The following is a 24,516-nucleotide window of genomic DNA, read 5'->3' on the forward strand; positions in this document are numbered from 1 at the left end:
AATACAAGTATTCACCAATATACCCTTTCAAAATTCCTTAGAACTTACAACGCCAGTTCTTGAAGCTCTCTGGATCCTTATATGATATAACTGGAACCTTATTAATATAATTTCTTAATATACTTGTTCTGGCTGATAAAATGAATATCATCAAAGGATGATAAATATTGAGTGCTCTGAATAAGGTTAATATTATTTGATTCAATAATTTTAAATGCTGCTAAATATTTGTTGGTACCAAAACAGCTCAAACTATATAACACGAGATGAACTAGGATAAAATAAATTTCTACGATTTGTATGCTGACATAAAACACAAAATATATTCCCACAAAAAAGATGTGCATAAGATATTCGATATAACTATAATTCACTTAAATAATCTACTTTTAAAATCTGAATAATTATCACAGGCTTTGCTAATATTCACAATAATGAGTTTCAAATTCATAAATATATTATATTTAATACTGGTACTTAGACTTCCAATCAATACAAAATTCTACCAATAAAAACCTGTTCGGTCTATAAGTTTGATATGATATACTTGGTTCAATTACAAAATTAATATTTAATAAATTAATATTCAAACATGAGATCTCAGGGCTTTTAATATGAATTCGGGCAGTGCATGGAAGTAAGCTTCCTACATATAATAAATAAATTTATAAAATGTTCTTGTGAACTATGTGATATTGTTCAACACGTGGTGACTCTTAATTTTAATTCAAATTAATTGGAATAGCGCTTTTTTATTAATTATTACCCCACTGAACGTAGAAAAAATGAGCTCATTTGGTTTGACTTATCACTCACTGACTGAAGTTCTGGATGTTCTCGTGGATTGAATTAATTATTTCCAATAATTAATTAGGTAGGCTCCTTTTCGTCACTGCTGGGCTAACGCGTGATCCAGATTTTTATAAGTTTCTTTCGAATTAAAGCTATTTTTATGGGAATCTTTACAATTACGAACTCCTTGACAGCACTGAGTTCACAAACAATTAACATTCAACAAACATACATTACATTTAAAAAAGGGTTTGGCTTAATAATTCATTAAAAATTTTTTTTAAAAGGAAGAAGAAAAGACCCTAAACTCCATGTGCATCCTCTCGGGTTGGGATCTTAAGCCAGAAGAAAGAGGTTTTTAGAAAAATTTGCTTCTTCCTAGAATAATTCTGTAAGCTACTCTCTGATTGGCCTTCAATTTAATAGACTCAATACAATTGGTTGCCTTGGGAATCAGGGCTTCCTCGGCTTTACAATAGAAAAAATTAAATAAAAGAAGTTTTCATACAAATATATGGAGTGTTTATCTTAAATTGAATTCATAAATAAATCGTAACATACGATTTTAATAGATAATACATTTAGTTTTTATATGAGTTTTGTATACTCTTGATTTATCATGCTTTTTTAGATTATAATAAATATTTATACAGAAATAATAGTTATTTGTATTTCTACACATCGACTTCCTTTAGTATACATAATATATCCTTTATGAGTGAATTTTATATGATTCAACCGGTCATATGGGTTGATCGAATAATCAGCTGATTCGTTCAGTATTGGTTCTAATAATTATCGATTTATCCAAGATCGACTAATTCTTTTCAAAACGTAAACAAGTAACTCTAACCTCAATGTTCATGCATTTTATTTTATTTTTTTTTTTTTTTTGTAATCCGCCAATAATAATTATGCCGCTTTATAATTTTTTGATCTTACCAATGGGTTCTCATAATTATTAAATCACAATAATACATGTTTTCTTATCGTTGTTGATAATGCTATTACTCCTAATCGCTAATAATACTTGATTTGAGTTGATTTACTCTTTAGATAGGTCTAACCTTCTTTCCAATTTTATAGTTCTATTACATTTTATTGGCTCATTTAGAAAGATTTGGTGGTTTCAAATTACCACGTGACAATGTTTAGATGTTTAGATGCTTAGATGCTTAGATGTTTAAATGTTTAGATGTTTAGAAGTTTAGATGTTTAGATGTTTAGATGTTTAGATGTTTAGATTTTAGATGTTTAGATGTTCAGATGTTTAGATGTTTAGATGTTTAGATGTTAGATGTTTAGATGTTTAGATGTTTAGATGTTTAGATGTTTAGATGTTTAGATGTTTAGATGTTTAGATGTTAGATGTTTAGATGTTTAGATGTTTAGATGTTAGATGTTTAGATGTTTAGATGTTTAGATGTTTAGATGTTTAGATGTTTAGATGTTTATGTTTAGATGTTTAGATGTTTAGATGTTTAGATGTTTAGAGTTTAGATGTTTATGTTTAGATGTTTAGATGTTTAGATGTTTAGATTTTAGATGTTTAGATGTTTAGATGTTTATGTTTAGATGTTTAGATGTTTATGTTAGATGTTTAGATGTTTATGTTTAGATGTTTATGTTTAGATGTTTAGATGTTTAGATGTTTAATGTTTAGATGTTAGATGTTTAGATGTTTAGATGTTTAGATGTTTAGGTGTTTAGATGTTTAGATGTTTAGATGTTTAGATGTTTAGATGTTTAGATGTTTAAATGTTTAGATGTTTAGATGTTTAGATGTTTAGATGTTTAGATGTTTAGATGTTTAGATGTTTAGATGTTTAGATGTTTAGATGTTTAGATGTTTAGATGTTTAGATGTTTAGATGTTTATGTTTAGATGTTTAGATGTTTAGATGTTTAGATGTTTAGATGTTTAGATGTTTAAATGTTTAGATGTTTAGATGTTTAGATGTTTAGATGTTCAGATGTTTAGATGTTTAGATGTTCAGATGTTTAAATGTTTAGATGTTAGATGTTTAGATGTTTAGATGTTTAGATGTTTATGTTTAGATGTTTATGTTTAGATGTTAGATGTTTAGATGTTTAGATCTTTAGATGATTAGATATTTAGATGTTTAGATGTTAGATGTTTAGATGTTTAGATGTTTAGATGTTTAGATGTTTAGATGTTTAGATGTTTAAATGTTTAGATGTTTAGATGTTTAGATGTTTAGATGTTCAGATGTTTAGATGTTTAGATGTTCAGATGTTTAAATGTTTAGATGTTTAGATGTTTAGATGTTTAGATGTTTAGATGTTTATGTTTAGATGTTTAGATGTTTAGATGTTTAGATGTTTAGATGTTTAGATGTTTATGTTTAGATGTTTAGATGTTTAGATGTTTAGATGTTTTTATATGTTTATATGCTTTCATTTCACCGTATCTCGAAAACGGCTCTAACGATTCTCACGAAATTCAGAACATAGTGGGTTTATAATATAAAAATTCGATTGCACTTGGTCTCATCCCTGGGAAAAATCGCTGAAGGACATTAAAAGGATAATTATTATTCATCCTTGGAAAAACAACTGATAATTATTACGTCGTCTGTTGATGATGCAAGTGAGTGAGCGAGTTCATGTTTGTGGGACTCTGTCAAAATTATGACTCAGCTGTTGAACTCTTGTAATCATTCAATCAGGTAGGCTACTTAGTGCCAGTTGCTTAGAAGCCGGGTTATTTTCAATCCTGTTTACTGTTCACCTATTTATGCATAAACGGAAACGCAGCTTCACTGATGGTCAAACTAATTTTCCGTATTTATTTATGTTCTTCAGTAACTTTAGAAAGAATTGATCAATCACCTCCAAATTCTGAACATGTATTATTCGAAACTTTTTACAGCTTGAGTAATTCAAGCAACAAAATTGACTTACTCCTCTGTCCTTTATCGAGATATAAAAATATCATTGAAAGTGCATGAGAAAAATTGTTATGATATTTATCATTTAGTCAGCTGGAAAATTCATTGAATGCAATTATTACATTTTTTTCATTCATTCATAACATCAACTGAGGCTATTTGGAAGCTATCACACAGACAGTCTTTCATGCGCTGACATATAATTTCAGGTGGTTGATATACAACATATTTTTTTGAAATTTTACATCAAAAAACTGATACGGGATGATATATCAATGTACGGTTTTAGCCATTCATTTTATCTTGAAAATTCTGTATCGAAATCATGTATCACTTGACCAGTTTCTCTTGGAAAAACTAATATTTGGATTTATATAAGTAGTCAAGGCAACGAATGATCAAATAAAGGTATATAGGGATACAGGGAAAAGTTTGGAACACAATTTTCAACTCCACAGCTCTTTTAAGGATAGTAAAAGGATTGACATATCAAAAGTCCCCACCCCTACCCACTAGGGTGGGGGGTTTGGAAGTACCATTTTTTCATATTTCGCATATATATCTCGGAAACTATGCATCTCATGGAAATCTGTATTCTGTGCAAAATTACCAACAAGTTTTGTCCTCTACATTTTTCCCATAATATCTCTTAGTTTCTCAGATACCCGCTCTTGAAAGTGAGACATTTTTTGAAAAAAACACTTCCCCTTCTAAGTTTTTCATCTTTTGGCCTTATAATTTTTGAACGATTGATGAGAAAAATCCGTGCTGATTTTGAGCTGATAGAGCATCAAATTATCTTCAATTTTATCTATATTTTCACCATCTTACGCATTTCCCTACGACTGCAGCAGCAGTTTCAGTGTTGAGAGTGAAATTTTCTGTTCATCGACAATACATCAGTTGACGATGAAATTTGGAGGGAATGTTTGGAACACAATTTTTGACTAAGAGAGACATAGAGAAATAGAAACCAAGAGAGATATGGAAAAAATGTAGAGGACAAAACTTGTTGGTAATTTTGTAATCTTCAATTTTGCACGGGATACAAATGTTCATAAGATGCATAGTTTCCGAGATAAGGTATGTGAAAAATGAAAAAAATGGTACTTTCAAACCTTCCCCACCCCTTTAGCACAGGGGGTAGGGGTGGGGACTTTTGATATGTTAATCCTCTTACTATCATTGAAAGAGCTGTGGGGTTGAAAATTGTGTTCCAAGCTTCTCCCTCTATAATCTTTCGTTGACTGGACTAAAGGGTCAAAGATGTTGAAGCGACAGAGTATTTATCATTTCAAAAAGGATTCCCAATGGAACCTACTGACAAATTATTCAATACAACAGTTATTGAGCGAGTTCACCAACTCAGGGATCACTAGTAGTAGAAATACTAGAGTATTATAATTCTTTTTGTTATTAGGTGCCGTAAGAAGTTGACGTGAGCCTACTATATGACTCACCTTTTTAAGTAGTGATACTATTAATTTCAGTATCATAAGGACTGATCAAAAAAAAATCAGGTGTGGCGCACTCACACAACTTTCCTTGCTGTTATGAAAATTGATCACCTGACGCTAATGTTCACGCGCATCTCTCGTCTACTATTCAAAGATCTGAGCCTGCTGATGACAGGACAATAACGCTGGAGACACACGAGGTCTGCTATCTCTTCATAATGGTTGATTTGAAAGAATCAACAGTTGCCAACAGTTTGGAATTGAATAATCAATCACATTTTCTCGAATTTCGAGCTTATTAGGAGAGTAATAAGTACTTTATTTGAGCTTACTCCCTCAAATCCAATCTGACTATATGAATCCGAATGTTTTTGCTTTTGATCCATCAGAATCGAGTGAATTGGTCTGCAAACTGGAAAAAGTTCTGGGAATTTTTGTTCAGCTCTTGATAAAAATTGGAACTGATCCAATACTCTTGGTGGTGCGCTGTTTATTGGTGGGAGAATATGTGGAAGGGGGGTGCAGGTGATGAGAAAAGAGGAGGAATGAGTAGAGGAGTAGAAGGAGGAAGAAAAGGAAAAGACTTTCAGAGTTATCGTGCTGGATTCTTCCATTACGAAAATATCACCAACACAACATGAGAGAAGATATATAAAAGTGTTGCCATGCTAGGAAAATGGAAGTGGGGGAGAAGTAGAAGGAGAAGGAGAAAAAGGAGTAAAAAAAGGAGGAGGAGGATGAGGAGGAGTAGAAGAAGAAGAAGAAGAAGAAGAAGAAGAAGAAAAAGAAGAAGAAGAAGAAGAAGAAGAAGAAGAAGAAGAAGAAGAAGAAGAAGAAGGAGGAAAGGAGGTGGTAGAGAAGAGTGATGAGGAGAAGGAGGAGGAGGAGGAGTAGGAGGAGGAGGAGGATGAGAAGGAGGAGTAGAAAGAGGAGGAGGATGAGGAGGTGGAGGAGGAGAAGAAGAAGAAGAAGAAGAAGAAGAAGAAGAAGAAGAAGAAGAAGAAGAAGAAGAAGGATGAGATGAAGAAGAAGAGGAAGGGGAAGAAGAATGAGGAAGAACAAAAGAATGAGGATAAGGAGGATAAGGAGGAATATGGAACACATATGAGGAAAGATATAAACACGTTGCTACACTGGGGAAAATAATAAAATAAATAAAATAATGAATAATTTTATTTCCATCATAAATTTCACTTGACATTCATTTCAAGTTTTGGAAATTATATGACCACTTTGACAAGTTGTGTGGCCATTGTTAGTAATGTATTTAATTGTATTTACCAAATTGTTAAGACATAGATTAATTTTTTTTGGAGTTTAGTTCATCACTTTCCAGACATTCTAGCGTACGACGACTGTAGCATCCTGTAAACTTCAATCACTATTCCCAACAAGCCAAGATAACCAGCAAGAAGCAAAAAATCAAATATAACAAGACAACATACATGAGTAGATCTCTCATGAAGGAGATGAAAATGAAGAGAAAGGAAATTGAAAAAGGAATTGAAAAGAGTGAGAAGAGTAGGATAGGTATGTCAGTAAAGTATGTAGTATGGATGTTGTATGTAAGTATGTAAGTAAAGGATAAGTAAGGTTAGATGGTGGTGGGAAGGTTGTGGAAAAGTAAGTCTGAGAAGAAGAAGAAACGAAATGAGCAAAATGATGGAAAGAAAGAGATAAAGCGGACTTGTGGAAGAATGAGGAGGAAGAACGGGGGATAGATAAGAAGGAGAAGAAGGAAAGGAGATGAGGATTAGAGGAGGAGGGTTCGTATAGGAGCAGAAAAGAAAGAAAAAGGGAATGATGTGATTGACATGAACGAGGAGAGAAGGAAAAATGATTCAGAAAACGAACCTAGAGAAAAAGTGAGAAAGAGAATTGAAAGAGGAAGGAACAGGAGATAAAGAAGACGTGAAAATAAGACAGAGAAAGGTGATAAGGACCTTCTCCGGAGATGAAATTTGTAGCCTGTTTTGACTTTGAAGTCACAGCATCCTTCATGAATGCGCGCCCCATCCAACCGAAGCCGATATTTGGGAGTGAATTTTTGCACTGTAGGTCCGGGGGGGGACCTGGTTGCTGAACCCTGGTAGACATGATAGGCCTACTCCATCTTACTTTTGGCTGCAGCTCCAAGCTTCCGTTGCTCCGTTGCTCTCTCAATTACTCCTTCTCTATTCCACTTCTTCTACTTCCACATCACTTTCTTCCTCTTTTATGGCGAGAGATACTTCATCTCTTAAGCCATCCCACTCCTACCACCGGCTTGCAAACATGCTTCATTACTTATACAAGCTTCTTCCAGCTTCTTCTTCTTCTTCTTCTTCTTCTTCTTCTTCTTCTTCTTCTTTTTCTTCTTCTTCTTCCAGCTTCTTCTTCTTCTTCTTCTTCTTCTTCTTCTTCTTCTTCTTCTTCTTCTTCTTCTTCTTCTTCTTCTTCTTATTCTTCTTCTTCTTCTTCTTCTTCTTTTTCTCCTTCTTCCTCTTCTTTCCCTTCTTCTTCTTCTTCTCCTCATTCTTTTGTTTTTCTTCTTCCTCTTCAACTTCTCCTTCCCCTCCCCCAACGAAACCTTCTCCTTCTACTTTTCTAACACCCAACTCTTTTCCTCCAACTCTGTCTTCTTTTTTCCCTTCGCCTTTTTTTCCTCATTTCCTATCTTCTCTGTTCTCATTCTCATTCTGACTTCATTCTTCTCTGATCGTCTCCCACTCTATCTCCTCTTTCATCCTGCTTCTTCTTCTTCTTTTTCCCCTCCTCCTCCTTTCTCCTTCTTCTCCATCTTCTCCTTCTTCTCCATCTTCTTCTTTTTCTTCTTCTTCTTTTCCATCTCTTTTTTTCTTCTTCTCCATCATCTTCTTTCTCTTCTTCTTCCCCTTCTTCTTCTTACCCTTCCTCTTCTTCTTCATCACCTCCTCCTCCTCCTCCTTCTTTTCTCTTTTTTTCTTCTTCTTCTTTTTCTCCTTCTTCTCCATCTTCTTCTTTTTCTCCTTCTTCTCCATCTTCTCCTTCTTCTCCATCTTCTCCTTCTTCTCCATCTTCTCCTTCTTCTCCATCTTCTCCTTCTTCTCCATCTTCTTCTTTTTCTCCTTCTTCTCCATCTTCTTCTTTTTCTTCTTCTTCTTCTTATTCTTCTTCTTCTTCTTATTCTTCTTCTTCTTCTTCTTCTTATTCTTCTTCTTCTTCTTGTTCTTCTTCTTCTTCTTCTTCTTCTTCTTCTTCTTCTTCTTCTTCTTCTTCTTCGACTTATTCTTGTTCTTTTTCTTCTTCTTCGACTTCTTCTACTTCTTCTTCATCACCTCCTCCTCCTCCTTCTTTTTCTCTTTTTTCTTATCCTCCTCCTCCTCCTCCTCCTACCCCTTCACATCCTTCTCCTTCTTCTACTCCCCTTCCAACCCATCCTTCAACTCTGTTTCCTTTTTTCCCTTCGTCTTCTTCTTCTCCTTTCCCATCCTCTCTGTTCTCTCTCTCTCTCATTCTGACTTCATTCTTCTCTGATTGTCTCCTCCTACACCGTTGGGAAATCTCGATTCTTGAATGAGTCATGATCATTTAAGTGAATGAGAGTACATCTGCCGAGGCAGAGGGAGAATCTCACAATTCGGATCATGTTGAAATAATTTAAAACAGCAGAATTCATAAGGAGAAACGAGTTCTAAATTGACCGAGGGTAGTGGGGTTGTTCCCATTTGCTCGAAGCAATTTTTGTAGTTTTCATTTTTCATACAATCATCAATTAGGTTTCTATTGTAATCCGGTTCCTGAGTGGATCCTTTCGAAATAGAATAAATAGAATATATAAACTACAACATAGAAAACATCTATACTATACTATTAAACAAGCAACTTCTGTTCATATGTTTATATGTTTAGATGTTTATATGTTTAGATGTTTATATGTTTAGATGTTTATATGTTTAGATGTTTATATGTTTAGATGTTTAGATGTTTAGATGTTTAGATGTTTAGATGTTTAGATGTTTAGATGTTTAGATGTTTAGATGTTTAGATGTTTAGATGTTTAGATGTTTAGATGTTTAGATGTTTAGATGTTTAGATGTTTAGATGTTTAGACGTTTATATGTTTATATGTTCAGATTTTTATATGTTTAGATGTTTATATGTTTAGATGTTTATATGTTTGTATGTTTTTATTTCACCGGATCTCGAAAACGGCTCTAACGATTTTCACGAAATTCAGATCATAGTTAGTTTATAATATAAAAATTCGATCGCACTAGGTCTCATCCCTGGGAAGACTCGCTGAAGGACCTTGAAAGAATAATTATTATTCATCCTTGGAAAAACAGCTGATAATAATTATTTCGTCGTCTGTTGGTGATGGAAGTGAGTGAGCAAGTTCATGTGTGTGGGACTGTGTCAAAATTATGACTCAGCTGTTGAACTTTTGTAATCATTCAATCAGGTACTCAGTGCTGGTTGCAAAAAAGTCGGGTTATTTGAATCCGGATTAATTCCAGTAGATCCATCTTTTTGAAATGGTCTTCTCTGATTCGGTTCACGTGATGTTAATCAGGATTAAAATTTAACCGGCTTTTGTGCAACTGGGCCTTTGTGAGGGAAATTTTTGCATTCCTCTGGGAGTTAATCTCAATTCACTGTGATTAGATAGAACATTTCTGTATGAATGTTATTATAATTTCTCCATTCGTAATAATTTTTTATGCTTTTGTACTCCAGAGCGAAGCTCGGTCCCCGATATTAATATAATAAAGCAAAGAACTGGCTGATACATGTACGGGATCTCAGGTAGGCTCCTGCGAAGCACGGGTTACCTACTTGTAGCCTAATTATGATGGAAGGAAGAACTGACTTATACACGTACGGGATAGGAAATTCACGAATGACGCATCATCACGTCTGAACTACTGGACTGATTAACTTGAAATTTTGCATAGTTCAATCATATATTAGATTCTCAATTTACCGAGGATAGTTATATGCCTATTTCAAAGTTCTCAAGATTCCAATACGTCGAGTTTTCAGTTTGTCAAATTCTTGGCCACTTTAAAGTATCCTATTATATTAAGCGAGCAATTTTTGTATATCTGTTCATATTGTTATATCTAGTTATCTGGTTATTTGGTTATTTGATTATCTGGTTATATGGTTATTTATGTTCAACGGATTTCGAAAACGGCTCCAACTATTATAGTGTCCATTGAGAACCTAAATTCTCAGACAACTATAATTATGTTTGGAAATCCCTGGGAAAACTCGCTGAAGGACATGATAAGGATAATTAATTTATCCTTGGAAAAATAGATGATAATTTCGTCGTCCCTCGATAACAGAAGATACGTGTGCCTGTGTGGGAGAGAGACAGAATTATTTCCAGCTGTGTAATCATAATCAACCAGCGAGGAATGTTATCGAGCTAGACAATTTGATAGACTTGATCAACATAATCTGATTTGTTGACATGACCTCCTAAACTAGAATATAATTATCATAATTTTCAAAGTTGATCATTAATTGACAATTTTATGTAATTAGTGAATGTTATTTTGTTTTTAATTTGGTTTGTAAATAATCTAAATTGGAACGTTTTTGTTTGCAAATGTTTCAACAGAAAATTGAACCTGAATATAAGTTTATGGAACATAACCTACTTTCTGGACTATTTATAGTGTATAAATATATAAAAGCGAAATGGCACTCACTCACTGACTGACTCACTCACTCGCAGAACTAAAAATATACCGGACCAAAAACGTTCAAATTTGGTAGGTATGTTCAGTTGGCTCTTTAAAGGCGCACTAAGAAACCTTTTGGTGATATTTTAACTCTAAGGGTGATTTTTAAGGGTTTAAAGTTCTTTTAGCATGTATATTTTAATTGAAATGTCCATAGTATATGTTAATATAGAACTATAATCTAGAGAGAGTACCTCTTCGAAACAGTTGTTCTGGTAACTAAATTAAAAATTTTGTCAGGTTGGCATTAAGTTGAGTTGACTTTGTTAGGTTGGCACCAAGATGAAGATTGAAATGCATTTATCTAGGACCTCCTAAATACCAATTTATCCAATTAGCCAAAATTAGAGTTTTCTCAGTTTTTCTGCGTTTCCTCACCTTTTTCAATAATTGATGGAAATATATTTAAAAAAATTCAGTACACTGGTTTAGCTGAGGTGGAAGAATTTTGTTCACCAAAGATATGCCGATATAGTAACAGGTGTTTTTCGTGATCAAATTGACATAATACGTTCAAATTCGGTACAGAGGTCCCGCTGAGGTCTACATGCAGGCGAGCGAAGCGAGCCCGCTGATCTTATTTTTGGATGATCCAGTCGGGGGTCCAGGGGGCGGAGCCCCCTGGCTAGACGAGTATGGCGAGCGAAGCGAGCCTGACGGCTAGTAGTGTATAAATCAAAATTCGGGAAGGAACAGTTTTGGGCTGTGCCTGTTAATTCTTCCCCAATCATTTTAAAGAATTGTGTTCGGTTTATCAAAAGTCAATAAATAAATAACGAGCGAAGCTCGGTGCCAAGATATTATATAGTAAGTCACTTATTGTATACAAAAAACATTGTATACAATTGCACTTATTGTATGCAAAGGCATACCAATTTATCACCAAACACGGTTATAGAAATATTCTACTCTATTCTATAAAACATGATGTTTAATCTTTTCAAATCAAAAGTTTCATACCATACAGCAGCAAGTCATGAGTCATGTTTTATCCAGCTGGGATGCTGAACATTGGTGTAGCTCTGTGGCTCTCTATTATATCCTCTCCACTTTACTCAGCTCCACAAAGTGCAATGTTGGTTGCAAAAAGCCACTCTCAAGAATTGCAGAAAATAGCACATTGGCGACCTGCTGAGAGGAGGCTGAATACCTTTTAGAATCCTCAATGCTTCTGATGGGGCGGAAATGCATTGAAACTCTCTCACTGTCTCGTTTCATTGATGCTCTATGAACCGTGCATCATTGAATGTGGAGAGACCAATTGCGTAATGAGTGCTCACTTCAATTTCAATAATTGCTGCACTCCAATCTGTATGAAGAGCTGGTTTGAAGGCAGCTCTTTCTCCAATTTTGACAAAACATTAGTCGCCTCAAATACAGCTGAAGCTGTGTTTTCGTTTGTGCTTAAACGCCGTCGTCGACCACGACAGGGTGTGAATTGGTTGGATTTTGATTTGTCTAAATAACCTAAAAGATTATGTTCAATCCTATTATATTAAGCAAGCAATTTCTGTATTTTTATATCTGGTTATTTATCCTATTTTATTAAGCGAGCAATTTCTGTATTTTTATAACTGGCTATTTTTATATCTGGTTATTCATGTTTTACGGATCTCGAAAACGGCTCTAACGATTTCCACGGAATTTGGAACATAGTAGGTTTTTGATATAAAAATTCGATTGCACTAGGTCTCATTCTTTGGAAAACTCGTTGAACGACATTAAAAAGATAATTCATCCTTTCAAGCAGATAATTCATAGTTCAAAGATGATAATTTCGTCGTCTCTCGATAACAGAAGATGCGTGTGCCTGTGTGGGAGAGAGACAGAATTATTATTTCCAGCTGTGTAATCATAAACAAACGGCGAGAAATTTTATCTCGCTAGACAATTAAATCGATTCGATCAACATAATCTGATTTGTTGACATGACATGATAATCGTCCTAAACTAGAGTATACCATAATTTCCAAGGTTGATCATTATTTGACAATTTCAAGAGATTAGTGAGTGTTATTTTGTTATTCAATTTGGTTTGCATATAATCTAAATTTTTTGTTTTGTTTTCAAATGTTTGAACAGGAAAATTGAACCTGAATTCAAGTATATGGAACATAACCTACTTTTTTGACTATTTATAGTGTATAAATCAAAATTCGGGAAAGAAACAGTTTCAGGCTGTGCCTGTAAGTACTTCCCCAATCATTTTAAAGAATTGTGTTTGGTTCATCAAAAGTCAATGAATAAATAACGAGCAAAGCTCGGTGCCCCGTTATTATTCATTTATATCAGGTTATTTATGTTCAACGGATCTCGAAAACGGCTCTAACGATTTTCACGAAATTTGGAACATAGTAGGTTTATGATATCAAAATTCGATTGCACTAGGTCGCATCCGTGGAAAAACTCGCTGAACGACATTGAAAGGATAATTCATCCTTGGCTGAAACATCTGAGACTTTCGTCGTCTGTGGATAGTAGAAAGTGAGCGAGTGATTCTGTGGAAAATCAAAATGTCGCATCCCCGAAATTCATAAGTTGACGTATAGCCAGCTGTGAAAATAATATAAACACGATCATTCCACAGAATTGTGTTCTGTTTATCAATAAATAAAAATAACGAGCGAAGCTCGGTGCTCCGATATTTATGTTTTAATGGGGAAGGTTCAGTTTATACTTTTCTATACTTCCAAATAGCAATATGTTGATATCATTAGAAATTGTTGATTCTTGAATAATAAACACAAATAATCAAAAGTTATTTGATCAGCTGTTTTATCACACTTGAAATTTGTGCAATATGAATGACAACAATGCTTGTCGTCGTCGACTGCGGAAATTCACATACAAACGAAAATGTACCCCAAGACTAGGCGCACACCAGTTAGTCAAGATAAGACATGATCAGACACGTTTAGTCACAATACTTCACATAGTTGCTTATGAAGACATGTCTAATTGCAATGACTAATCAGTGTGATTTGTGTCATAAGAAACTATGTGAAGTATTGTGACTAAACGTGTCTGATCATGTCTTATCTTGACTGACTGGTGTGCGCCCAGCCTTAGAGCAGTACTGAGACTGGCTTCAAGCAGTCAGCATTGATTGTATTCAAATAGGATGTCTATATTATAATAAGAGAGAATAAGGTTGTGTTTGTTCGTTTATTCGCATAAAAACATGTCAACTTATGGATTACATTTTGAATGAAAAAGACTATGAAATTGTCAAAAACCACAGATTTATTGATACTTAGATAGACCGGTTTTGGTTATTACACCATTGTCAATCTCTGATAAACTAAAACTAAATACAAGAGCAGCAGAATTTATACTAGTAGGCGAGTACTGCTATTGGTCAAGGACATGAACGCTTGCCATTGGCCCAGCTAGACAGTCTCCTCCCACTCAACGGTTTTGACAAAATGGCGGCTTAAGCAACAGAATCGTCATGATAACAAGATTTACTTTCAGCTCATGACGATTCTGTTGCTTAAGCCGCCATTCACACCGTCACACCGTCACTGTCACACCGTTGAGTGGGAGGAGACTGTCTAGCTGGGCCAATGGCAGGCGTTCATGCCCTTGACCAATAACAGTACTCGCCTACTAGTATAAATTCTGCTGCTCTTGTATTTAGTTTTAGTTTATCAGAGATTGACAATGGTGTAATAATCGAGACCGGTCTTTCTAAGTATCAATAAATCTGTAGTTTTGACAATTTCATAGTCTTTTTCATTCAATATGAATAATTACCACAATATCAACTTCTCAACTACACAAAAGGTTATGGATTGCACACTGGAAAAACAGGAATGATTCAGATCTCCAAATTTTGCACATAGGATTCTAAAAATATCAATCTCAGCCACTGAAGCCCAAATTTCAATTTTTCTTCTTGATTTTTCAGAATTAATGTCAAAATTTCATTCACGGGACATGAATACATACCATATGTTAATATGGAACTATTGACTCACTCCTTCTTCCTATTTCAGGATATAAAAATGACATTGGAAGTGCATAAGAAAAAAAGTTGTGATTTAGTCAGCTGAAGAATTCATTGCATGCATTTACTACAGTTTTTTAATTCATTCATTCTTAACATAATTATGCTGATGCTATTTGGGAGCTATCACTCAGACAATCCTTTTTTTCACAAAGTATGAATAATTTATTCTCATTGATTAATTACACAGGCCAACAAAAAAAAGGTTTCAAAAAACTTTTTCCATTTTAATAGCTGATTCTTATAGATTTTTATGTGGGAAATCCAAATATGGACTTCCCGGTGAAGTGACCAACAGTAATCCCCCATCATGTTGGTGTTCCAGCGGCCCTGGTAACGTTTTTCCATCACTTTAACATCCTGGTGAAAACGCTCACCTTGCTCCTCACTAAAATCTCCTAAATTGTCAGGGAAGTAATCGAGGTGGCTGTTCAAAAAGTGAACTTTCAAGCTCATCAAACATCCTAATTGTTCAAATTTTTTCAACATGTTCGCAACAATAGATTCATATTCTGGATCTTTATCATTTCCTTAGAACTTGACAACAACTTGCTTGAATGATACTCATGCTTCTTTTTCATTTGAGGTCATTGTGGTTTCAAAGTTATCATCAAACATCATTTTTCTAATGTCAGGTCCGGTAATGACACCTTCTTTGAGTTTAGCTTCTGAAAGGTGTGGAAACTTCTGACAAAGATATTTGAAACATGCCCCATCTTTAGGTAAAGCCTTTACAAATTGTTTCATGAGACCTAACTTAATATGTAGTGGTGGTAGGAGCACATTTTTCGGATCTACAAGGTTTTTGCGTAGAATGTTCTTCTCACCAAGCTTTAAAGACTCCCTAGCAGGCCAGTTCTTTCTGCACAAATGTTGATTCCTAGCTCTACTGTCCCATTCACACAGAAAACATGGAAATTTGGTGAAACCACTTTGCTGACCAGGAGCATGCTTACTACTTTCAAATCACCGCATATCATCCAACCATGAGCAGAATAAGCTATTCTATTTAAAACTATTTCTAGGTTTTCATAGCTCTCTCTCATACATACAGAATGACCAACAGGTACAGAAGCATACACATTACTGTTGTGTAGTAAAACAGCCTTCAAACTAGTTCTGGATGAATCAATAAATAGCCTCCAATCTTCTTTCTTGTACTCAATTCCAAACTCATTCATTAGACCAGAAATGTCTGAGCAGTACACCAAACCTTCCTCAAGTTCAAAATACTTTGAAAATTGCTGTTCTCTCTTCCTATACACATGAATGCTGGTTCCAGCAGCCAACAAGTTCTTTCCTTTTAGCCTAGAGCCAAGCAGCTCAGCCTTTTCTTTTGTTAAGCCCAGATCCCTAACTAAGTCATTAAGCTCGACTTGAGTAAACAATTTAGGCTCTGAATTTTCTGCAACACATTGAAATTCTTCATCATGTTCTTCTACCTCCAACTGTTCATCAGAAAATATTTGTATTTCAATTGAATTAAGGTCCTCTGGTGGTTCTGGAACTGGCAAGTCAACACTGTGCCCTACTGGTCTGATGGCAGATGGAAGACTAGGGTAGTTTATTACCTTCTTGTTCTTAGAATTATGACCACTTATGTCAACACTGCAAAAGTAGCAGTCATCAGAATGGTTTCTTGGTTCCCTCCATATCATAGGAATAGCAAATTTGAAATGTTTTTTGGCTTTCTTTGACCATTTTCTAAGGTCCTCAACACATACATAACATACCTTATGCGGCGCCCAAGATTTATCCTGGTCTCCAAGTTTGGTTCCAAAGTATGCTAGATAAACTTTTCTAACAAAATCTGTAATGTTTCTTTGGTGTTTTTTAATAACAAACTCACCACAAATGTAACAAAAACTGTCAGCAGAATTTTTACAACCGCGAGTAGACATTGTACTGAGACAAACCACTTTCTGTCTCAGACAGCACCGTATCGCGCATGCGTTAGCAACGGGTTTGCCGATAACAACGGACAGCTGGCAGGCAGTGGATTTCAGGCGCGGGTGGGAGGTGACGTGGGAGAGGGCAATGGTCAAATTAAAAGCGAAAATCAAAGATAAGTGGCTAGAGAGACGGCAGCGATCTCAGTTCTACAGAGTTTATACAGATATAAAAATTGACGAGACGACAAGAAATTATATAAATGATGAGACCAAAAGGAATGTTATCTCGATGATTTTTAAAGCCAGAGGAGGACTGTTGCCACTCAATCATGCACCGCACAGACAAGAGGGGATCGGTATCTGTTCGATGTGCAACAGTCGAGAAACTGAAGATATTTATCATTTTATCGGTAGTTGTACAATTTTGAGTGAAATAAGAAAGAAATATCTGGGAAGAGCGATAATAGAGAGGGAGACAGTGATCGAATATCTAAACGGGAAATGTTGGACAAGTCTAGTAGGATATTTGAGGGATGCCTGGAGGTACAGGCGAGAGTTGATAACTGAGTTCAATTTTTAAAGTTAAATCATGAATGATAAAGTTTTTTCTCTCTTTATTCAGTTTTTCTTTCTGTTATTCTTTCTCCTTTTCGATTTTTTCTCGTAACTATCTTTCAAGGTGATTATTGTTTTGGAATAGTGTCCTTTTCTTCATCAAGATGAATATTCCCCGCTTCATAATTCATTGGAAAAGATAAGCTGATGATAATGAGTTGATATAATATTAAGTTTATGATTGGTTATTTGCAATGATGCGTTGTTAGAATTCTTTTTATTTTTATAGATGTTAATGAATGGTTTCCCAATATAATATGATTAAGAATACATATGCTGTATATATATATATATTTTTTTTTTCTGTTTGCAAATTTTATTCAATTTAAAAGAGAACCTATTGAATATGTTTTTCCAAAGTTTAAATTGCTTTTTTAGTTGAATTATTGTTTTGTTCATGTTTGACTAGTCCAGCCACATTGACGCATTTTCATGTATTGATTTGTTTCGAAAATAAACGTTCAGTTCTGTTTAAAAGGTACGAAGTGCTATGAAGAATAAGGGCGAAAAAAATGGTGTGAGAATATTTAATATTGGTAATTTGTTTATAATGAAGGAAACCTATCCGGCTACGGATACGGCTAAGCCTAAAGAACTATTATTTTGCCTTCAATAGGCTACAGGAAAGATAGATTACAGAAGAAAATAATGATATAATATTATATTCAGTACAGAATATTTGTGTATTTTGTTAAAAAGTTACAAAAGAAAAATGGTCTTGTATTATGTTCATTTTCTGCTGTTAAGTGTAAATAAAGTTCTATTCTATTCTATATATATTCTATTCTATATTCAATATAATAATCAATATATTATCATTCTATTTAATGAAATAAAGAGTACTTTTGAAAAATATAATATTAATAAAATATAACAGTTGTTATTTAACTGATGCTAAAAAACACTATAACTAAGTCAGCATATTGTCATTTAAAAACAAAAACCGAACCCCCACCCCCCCCCCTTTTACATTTGAAACATCAATAAACATAACTATTTGTAAAAACCTCCAATCCCTTCCAGCATATTGCAATTTCAAAGCAAAATCCTAACCTATCTTTCCACCTTTGAAATATCAAAAAGCATAATTCTACCTGGACCCTAGCCCTTTCTAGCATATTGCAATTTTAAAGCAAAAACCTAACTCAACCTCATGGAACATTATTGAATATGAATAAAAAAACCCAATCACTAACCCCTAAACCCTTCACATTTAATAATTTAGATTTCAAAGCAAAATTCTAACCCCCTAACCTATCCTTTTACCTTTGAGACACCAAAAAACATAACTCTACCTAGACCCTAGCCCCTTCTAGCATATTGCAATTTTAAAGCGAAAACCTAACCTATCCTAATAAAACATTATTAAATATAAACTAAATAAAACCTAACCCCTAACTCTCTCACATTTGTTGAACGATAGACAAGGATAGCAACACCATTGCAAATCGTACACTATCATTATAACGTGGACATCACTATAGATACTCAAAGAATACTTTTGAATAACTATGTTATAACTTTGACTGTTGCTGGCCGTTACTCTGTTTCTGTGACAAAGAGAAGCTGCTGTACTGAGCCACAGAGAAGAGGATGTTTCATCCCTTCTCTGTGACTGAGCACATGTACAGGAAATGTGAAATTGAGGTTAGGTTGAAAGTATAAAAATACATCAGCTGTTTAGAATGTGTTTCAGCAGTGCTACCAACATCATCCACGTACATTAGAACTACATTTGCAATTTTATTTTAACTATAAAAAAGCTGTAAAATTCGTAAAACATCTGTATATATCTAAAAATGTATCTATGAAATGTGAATAAATGGTGGGTGATACGACTTTTTAAGCATCATATTTGGATTCAGCGACCTAAAAAACATAAGAAAGAGATATTTTCAGTAAAATAGTTTTTTCATTGTTGGCCTGTGTTATTTATACTTTGTGAAATTCGTTGAATAACTAGCATTATCGTCAATAAATGTAAATTGGTGTATAAGCCAGTAAATATTGTAACATACATAAATAAAGAAATCTAAATCTAATCTAATCCTTCATGCGCTGACACATACCTGTGTTTCAGTACCTGTAGATCAGATGATTATTATCATTGTAGAATATCAGAAACGAGATGAATATTATCATAGGAACGTTTCTCCTTGTTTCCATCCACTAAACTGTTTTCCATTTATTTTTGCAGAATCTGAAGAACCAAATCATGACTACAAACGTCTGGGTGGAACAGGTAATCAATCTATTCATCTTCTCTCTCCTATAATATGCACTATCTCTATTTAATCTGTTTTAGCTACTTTTTTATGATAAGCATTTTCTTCTATTCAATCTATTCGATTCACTCTTTCTATGATATGCACATTGTCTATTTAATCCAGTCTATCTTGTGTTAGACTAGAGCACACAACTGCGAATCGCCTGGCGGCGTCGGAACTAGAAGAAAATTTAAGCCGTGGTTGAATGGTTAGTCATTTGATTGACTAACATCAAGCCGTTAGTTCACGTAGCTCTTCACCGTGAAGCTTTATGACGCTGGTAATCTCTCATATTGTGCCGTTCATACACTCTTACCCGGAAAAACAGTAAAAATCGACAATAATATTGACAGTAATCTGCTTGAGATAACAGTAAAAGTTGCGACATAAACGCCCTATACCATGGGATATCTACTTACGCTATTGTTTCTCTATGCTAGCATTGACTAACATAAATCAGTCATTATGATTTGATCATTGTTTGCAAGGCTTTATCTGTTCCACTAGGGGTGGAAAAATTAATATCAAAGTAGAAAAAACTTCTTTTTATAATTAAATTCTAACAGTTAAAATTACTCTCAATATATTTCACTATTAAAACTAGAATAATAGTTTGCAATTGGAATGAATATAAATTCTTTTCTTGTCATAGTCATTCAATCTCAGCTGTTTCCTATGCATGAAATCAAGCCGTTAAACAGCTGTTTTCAGAACAAATAGACATTTGATTTTCATTACAGCATACTCTACTGTAATGAAACCATATGTTTTCTTTACAGTCGAGTATGTTTCATAGTTCCGAAACAGGAACAGCAAAACTGCTACAAAAAACCACCTTCAGCGCTCCAGGTGGAAATTTTGTCAACTTCCACAAAATTCCTGATACGGAATTTGTAAACAAGGTTATTTTTATAGAATGCATGTAGTAAGTAACTTCAGCACAAGCAAGTTATGTTTTCTATTTCTCAATTATTATTCTTCTTTAGATTATTATGACCAAAAATGGTGTACGTTACTTGGACGTGAATGTATTTTGCAGTGCTCAAATGAAATTCTAGTCTCGGCTAACGCCTCGACTAGAAACATCGTTTTCGCCTGCAATAGGCCACTTCCCGTCCGTGACGTAGGATACTATTACAAACTACTCACTGTTAAACTGTGATGTGCTGAAAGGACGTAACTTCAGAAAGCACCTTGTGTATCTTTTCGGATGCAACACGTTGCTTTCGAGAAGATACAAAAGAGAATTTGTTGCTTATGAAAAGATACATTAGAGCTCCTTGTGTATCTTTTCGGATACAACAAGTTGCTTTTTAGAAAAAACGAGTGAGCATCTGTTGCTTATCGAAAGATACATATTCAAAAATGTTGGATGTTTTTGAACGGGTAGTATTGTAGTCTAGGGGTCCTCCGCCGACAGGCAAAGCTACAGGGGCTGGACTATAACTGTCTTCAGATCTGGATCATATTAATCGGTCTATATTCTCAAGATAATGGATTATCAATAATCTCCAAAAAATTGGATCTGTGAGAACAATACACTGATAAATTGGAAAGGTTGTATCATCAATTAATTATGTTGACCTCTATGTTCAACATGCTCTTCCTATTGTTGATGATACGTTGCAACTCTCTCATTCATGGAGAATCTCTGTGTGTAGGGAGCTTCCTCCATCTGGGTCTCTGAGGGCTGAGTTTTTGCAAAGCCGTGAATATTAATCCGCGAACCGTACCTTGCCTATATTATGCCGGTCCAAAGTCACGGGGGGAAAGCTACGAATCGCATACTGTACATTAATAATACAAAATAATTATTATTTCGAACTTCTATAAGAATAATGAGAAATTAATTGTGAATATTCAGTCAATTTTCATGTATTTAGAATATTATTGCATAGAATAATTAAATAAATGACTAATTTTATCCAGAATACGAGATGATATATTTATTAAAAGGATAAGAATAAATAACAAACAAATAAATGGAATATAATACAGCAACCAAATAAAATATCTTCTAGAATATTAATAGTAGAAATATTGATGAAGTCTATTGATGAAACGATGTTTGCGAGAGGTTAATTCAGTGATATTGTTGTATCATATCCACTAATCAACTTCAATTTTTCTGAATGATCCTTGAATTCCAAATGTCTGTTCCATTTGACCGAAGCGACATTTGCCGACCCTTTTTGACTCATCAGCCTTTATCGTGTCGTTGTGGAGGAACCATTGTCTGTAGGAAATCAATTTCTCTTGCCAAGCATCTGGAAAAGTATTCAAGAATGAATGATCTACCTATCTGAAAAGTAAATGAATTTGGAAAATTTGAGTAAATGAATGAATTCTATGAAAGCTTATAGATAGATAGATAGATAGATAGGCTGCCTTTATTTTAACCTGGAGGGCAAAGTTAGGGCGCAGCCGGCCCTCTCTCCCACTTAACCCTCCTATACAATTCTAATGTATCTACATCACAACATAAGGAAATAATATTTCGAATAGAATAATAAGTAATATGATAAAAAAGTATAAATCAATATTTGAAAAAAAAAATAATTTCATTTAATTTAGTAGAATAGAGGTAGATATATTTTTTAATTAATGTAATTATTGATCAACTTCATTTACTGGGAAGACTCGAAAAATCAGCAATTTCAATTTTTATGAGGGTTCCATAATAATACAGTGATAGTAAATGTAGTAAATGATATGAATCAACTTGTAGTGGTGTATGGTAGATGATAACTATTGTTGATCTAATATGTCTAGTCGAAGGTATTTCGTAGTGAGATTCACGTTTCTAAGTCAGTGTAAATGCTAGGAAGACCTTGTTGCCAAGTTTCATCTTCACCCTATTCTGTTATAGTAGATCGTTGAAATTCAACTTTTTCCGGTACAAAATGTTATCTGATATTAATTATAGACTCTTATTTATAATAATCATTGCATGCTCAAATATATCATATTCATTAACAGTATATTATCTCATGATTTGACAATACTTCTAAAAACTGAAATGGAATATTGTGCTAGTAAATTATATTAACCTGAACTATTTTGTGTATGAACTAGAACTGGAACAGTTTTGGACTTGAGCTTGTGGTACTCTTCTAAAAGATGTTTAATTCTGATGTATCCAATACTTCTATGTAGCCTACAAATACTGTAGTTTGGCATTGGTGTGCAGTTGGAAGAGGATATAGCTAACTGCTTTGTCTAATGACAGACAAGGATAGCAAACCAAATAATAACCAGGTGCTGCTAACTTTGTCTCACTATAGAATAGTGAACAGATGGGAATTGATGAGTAATTTGTTCGTGGGGCTATTCTAGCAGTATTCATGTCTATGATACATCATAGACAGTATTCTGGCTGTCGAATTCAAGGGATTGATATGGTTGCAAATCAAAATAAATCATCAGGGCTGCATTCAATGAAATTAATCAATGTAAGAACCAAAACGAGAAGAGGAATCGGATTGAAGTAGTGATTCAAGTGCCGTTTGGAAGGAAAACATAGAATAATGATTATACACCAATACTTTACCATTGAGCTCCTCCATCGAAGGGCCTTCTCCACTGAGATCACTGGGTAGAATGCTCTTTGGTATGTGAGTGTGCAGATCTTCAATTTTTCTGTGCACTATCATCTGAAAACAATGAACATTATCAGCATCATAACCCAGATTAAACATTCATTAAGGCTGTGCGAAGGCTAAAAATAAACTTTCTACTCGTGATATTTTTCCAAGTTTTTCGATTTGTATATCATCAAACTATCAAAATGAAAAACTTTTCTCAGGAAATTTTTTTTGAGATATGAGCGCCTGAAATTAATTGATTTTTTGGGACAGAACATTCCAAATTTAGTAAAATATAAATCCATGAGATTCAGAGGATGGATTTTTCATGGTATTGTTGATCTAGTGAAACAAAAATTTTCTGAAAATATCAATTTTTGAAAAAAAAATATTCAATTTACCAAAAATAACTCAACTAAAAGTTATGTTTGGTTATTTTTAGTAAATTTAATAACTATCTTTAAAATTGATATTTTCAGAAAATTTTTGTTCTAATAGATCGACAATACCATGAAGAATCCATATTATAGATCTCATGTATTTAATTCTTGCCGAATTTGGAATGTTCTGTCCCAAAAATTTAAACATTAGCCGCTCATACCTCAAAAAGTAATGATCAGAAAAAAAATGTTTTCCTGAGGAAACTTTTTCATTTTGATGGCTTGATGTTATACAAATCGAAAAACTTTGAAAAATATCAGGAGTGGAAAGTTTATTTTAAGCCTTTGCACAGCCTTTCAATTATTTTGAACTTTCACAAGACTAATAAGAGATCGTGAATCCCGTAAATATTCAGTCAAATTTCATGGATTTCGTCAATCTATATAAATATAAAATCGAAATTGCACTGATTCATTCACTCAACAGAGCTAAAAATCTACTGAATCAATTACGTTCAAATTTGTCAGTTGACCTACTAGTGGCGCACTAAGAACGAATTGGGAAAAACTTCCAAAGATACGCCCAAAATCTGCGGGTTTCCAGCGTTTTTTTACAGTTTTAAATTTGTCAGTTGACCTACTAGTGGCGCACTAACAACGAATTGGGAAAAACTTCCAAAGATACGCCCAAAATCTGCGGGTTTCCAGCGTTTTTTTACAGTTTTATCAGCGTTTTTTGAGAACTAATTACTGACAAAAATGATCAAATTCTGTTCACAGGCTTGGAAATGTTGTATTGGAAGAGTTTTAAAATACGTGAAAGTTCCTCATAAAATCTGCTGTTTTAAAATGTTTTCCTGCATTTTATAGGCTTTTTCAAGAACCCTTTGACAGA

At 34.1% G+C, this 24,516-nt stretch overlaps 2 protein-coding genes across 4 annotated transcripts in view; one reads left to right on the forward strand and one right to left on the reverse strand.

The window, feature by feature from the left end:
• LOC111043682 (acetylcholine receptor subunit alpha-like 1) overlaps positions 1 to 24,516 on the forward strand; it is a 195,261-nt gene that overhangs the window by 74,598 nt on the left and 96,147 nt on the right. For both annotated transcript variants that reach the window (XM_039435814.1, XM_039435813.1), the window contains exon 3: positions 19,588 to 19,632. In XM_039435814.1, the coding sequence (XP_039291748.1) occupies positions 19,588 to 19,632 (45 nt within the window). The remainder of the gene's footprint in view (positions 1 to 19,587; positions 19,633 to 24,516) is intronic.
• The window catches only part of LOC111043683 (alpha-tocopherol transfer protein-like), a 74,543-nt gene continuing 71,600 nt past the window's right edge, over positions 21,574 to 24,516 (reverse strand). For both annotated transcript variants that reach the window (XM_039435816.1, XM_039435817.1), the window contains exons 6-7: positions 23,208 to 23,310; positions 21,574 to 21,924 (exon numbers count right to left, since the gene is read on the reverse strand). In XM_039435816.1, coding sequence (XP_039291750.1) covers positions 21,767 to 21,924; positions 23,208 to 23,310 — 261 coding nt within the window. In that variant the 3' untranslated portion in view covers positions 21,574 to 21,766. The remainder of the gene's footprint in view (positions 21,925 to 23,207; positions 23,311 to 24,516) is intronic.

The sequence above is a fragment of the Nilaparvata lugens genome, chromosome 9, assembly GCF_014356525.2.
Source record: "Nilaparvata lugens isolate BPH chromosome 9, ASM1435652v1, whole genome shotgun sequence".
NCBI classification, from domain to species: domain Eukaryota; kingdom Metazoa; phylum Arthropoda; class Insecta; order Hemiptera; family Delphacidae; genus Nilaparvata; species Nilaparvata lugens.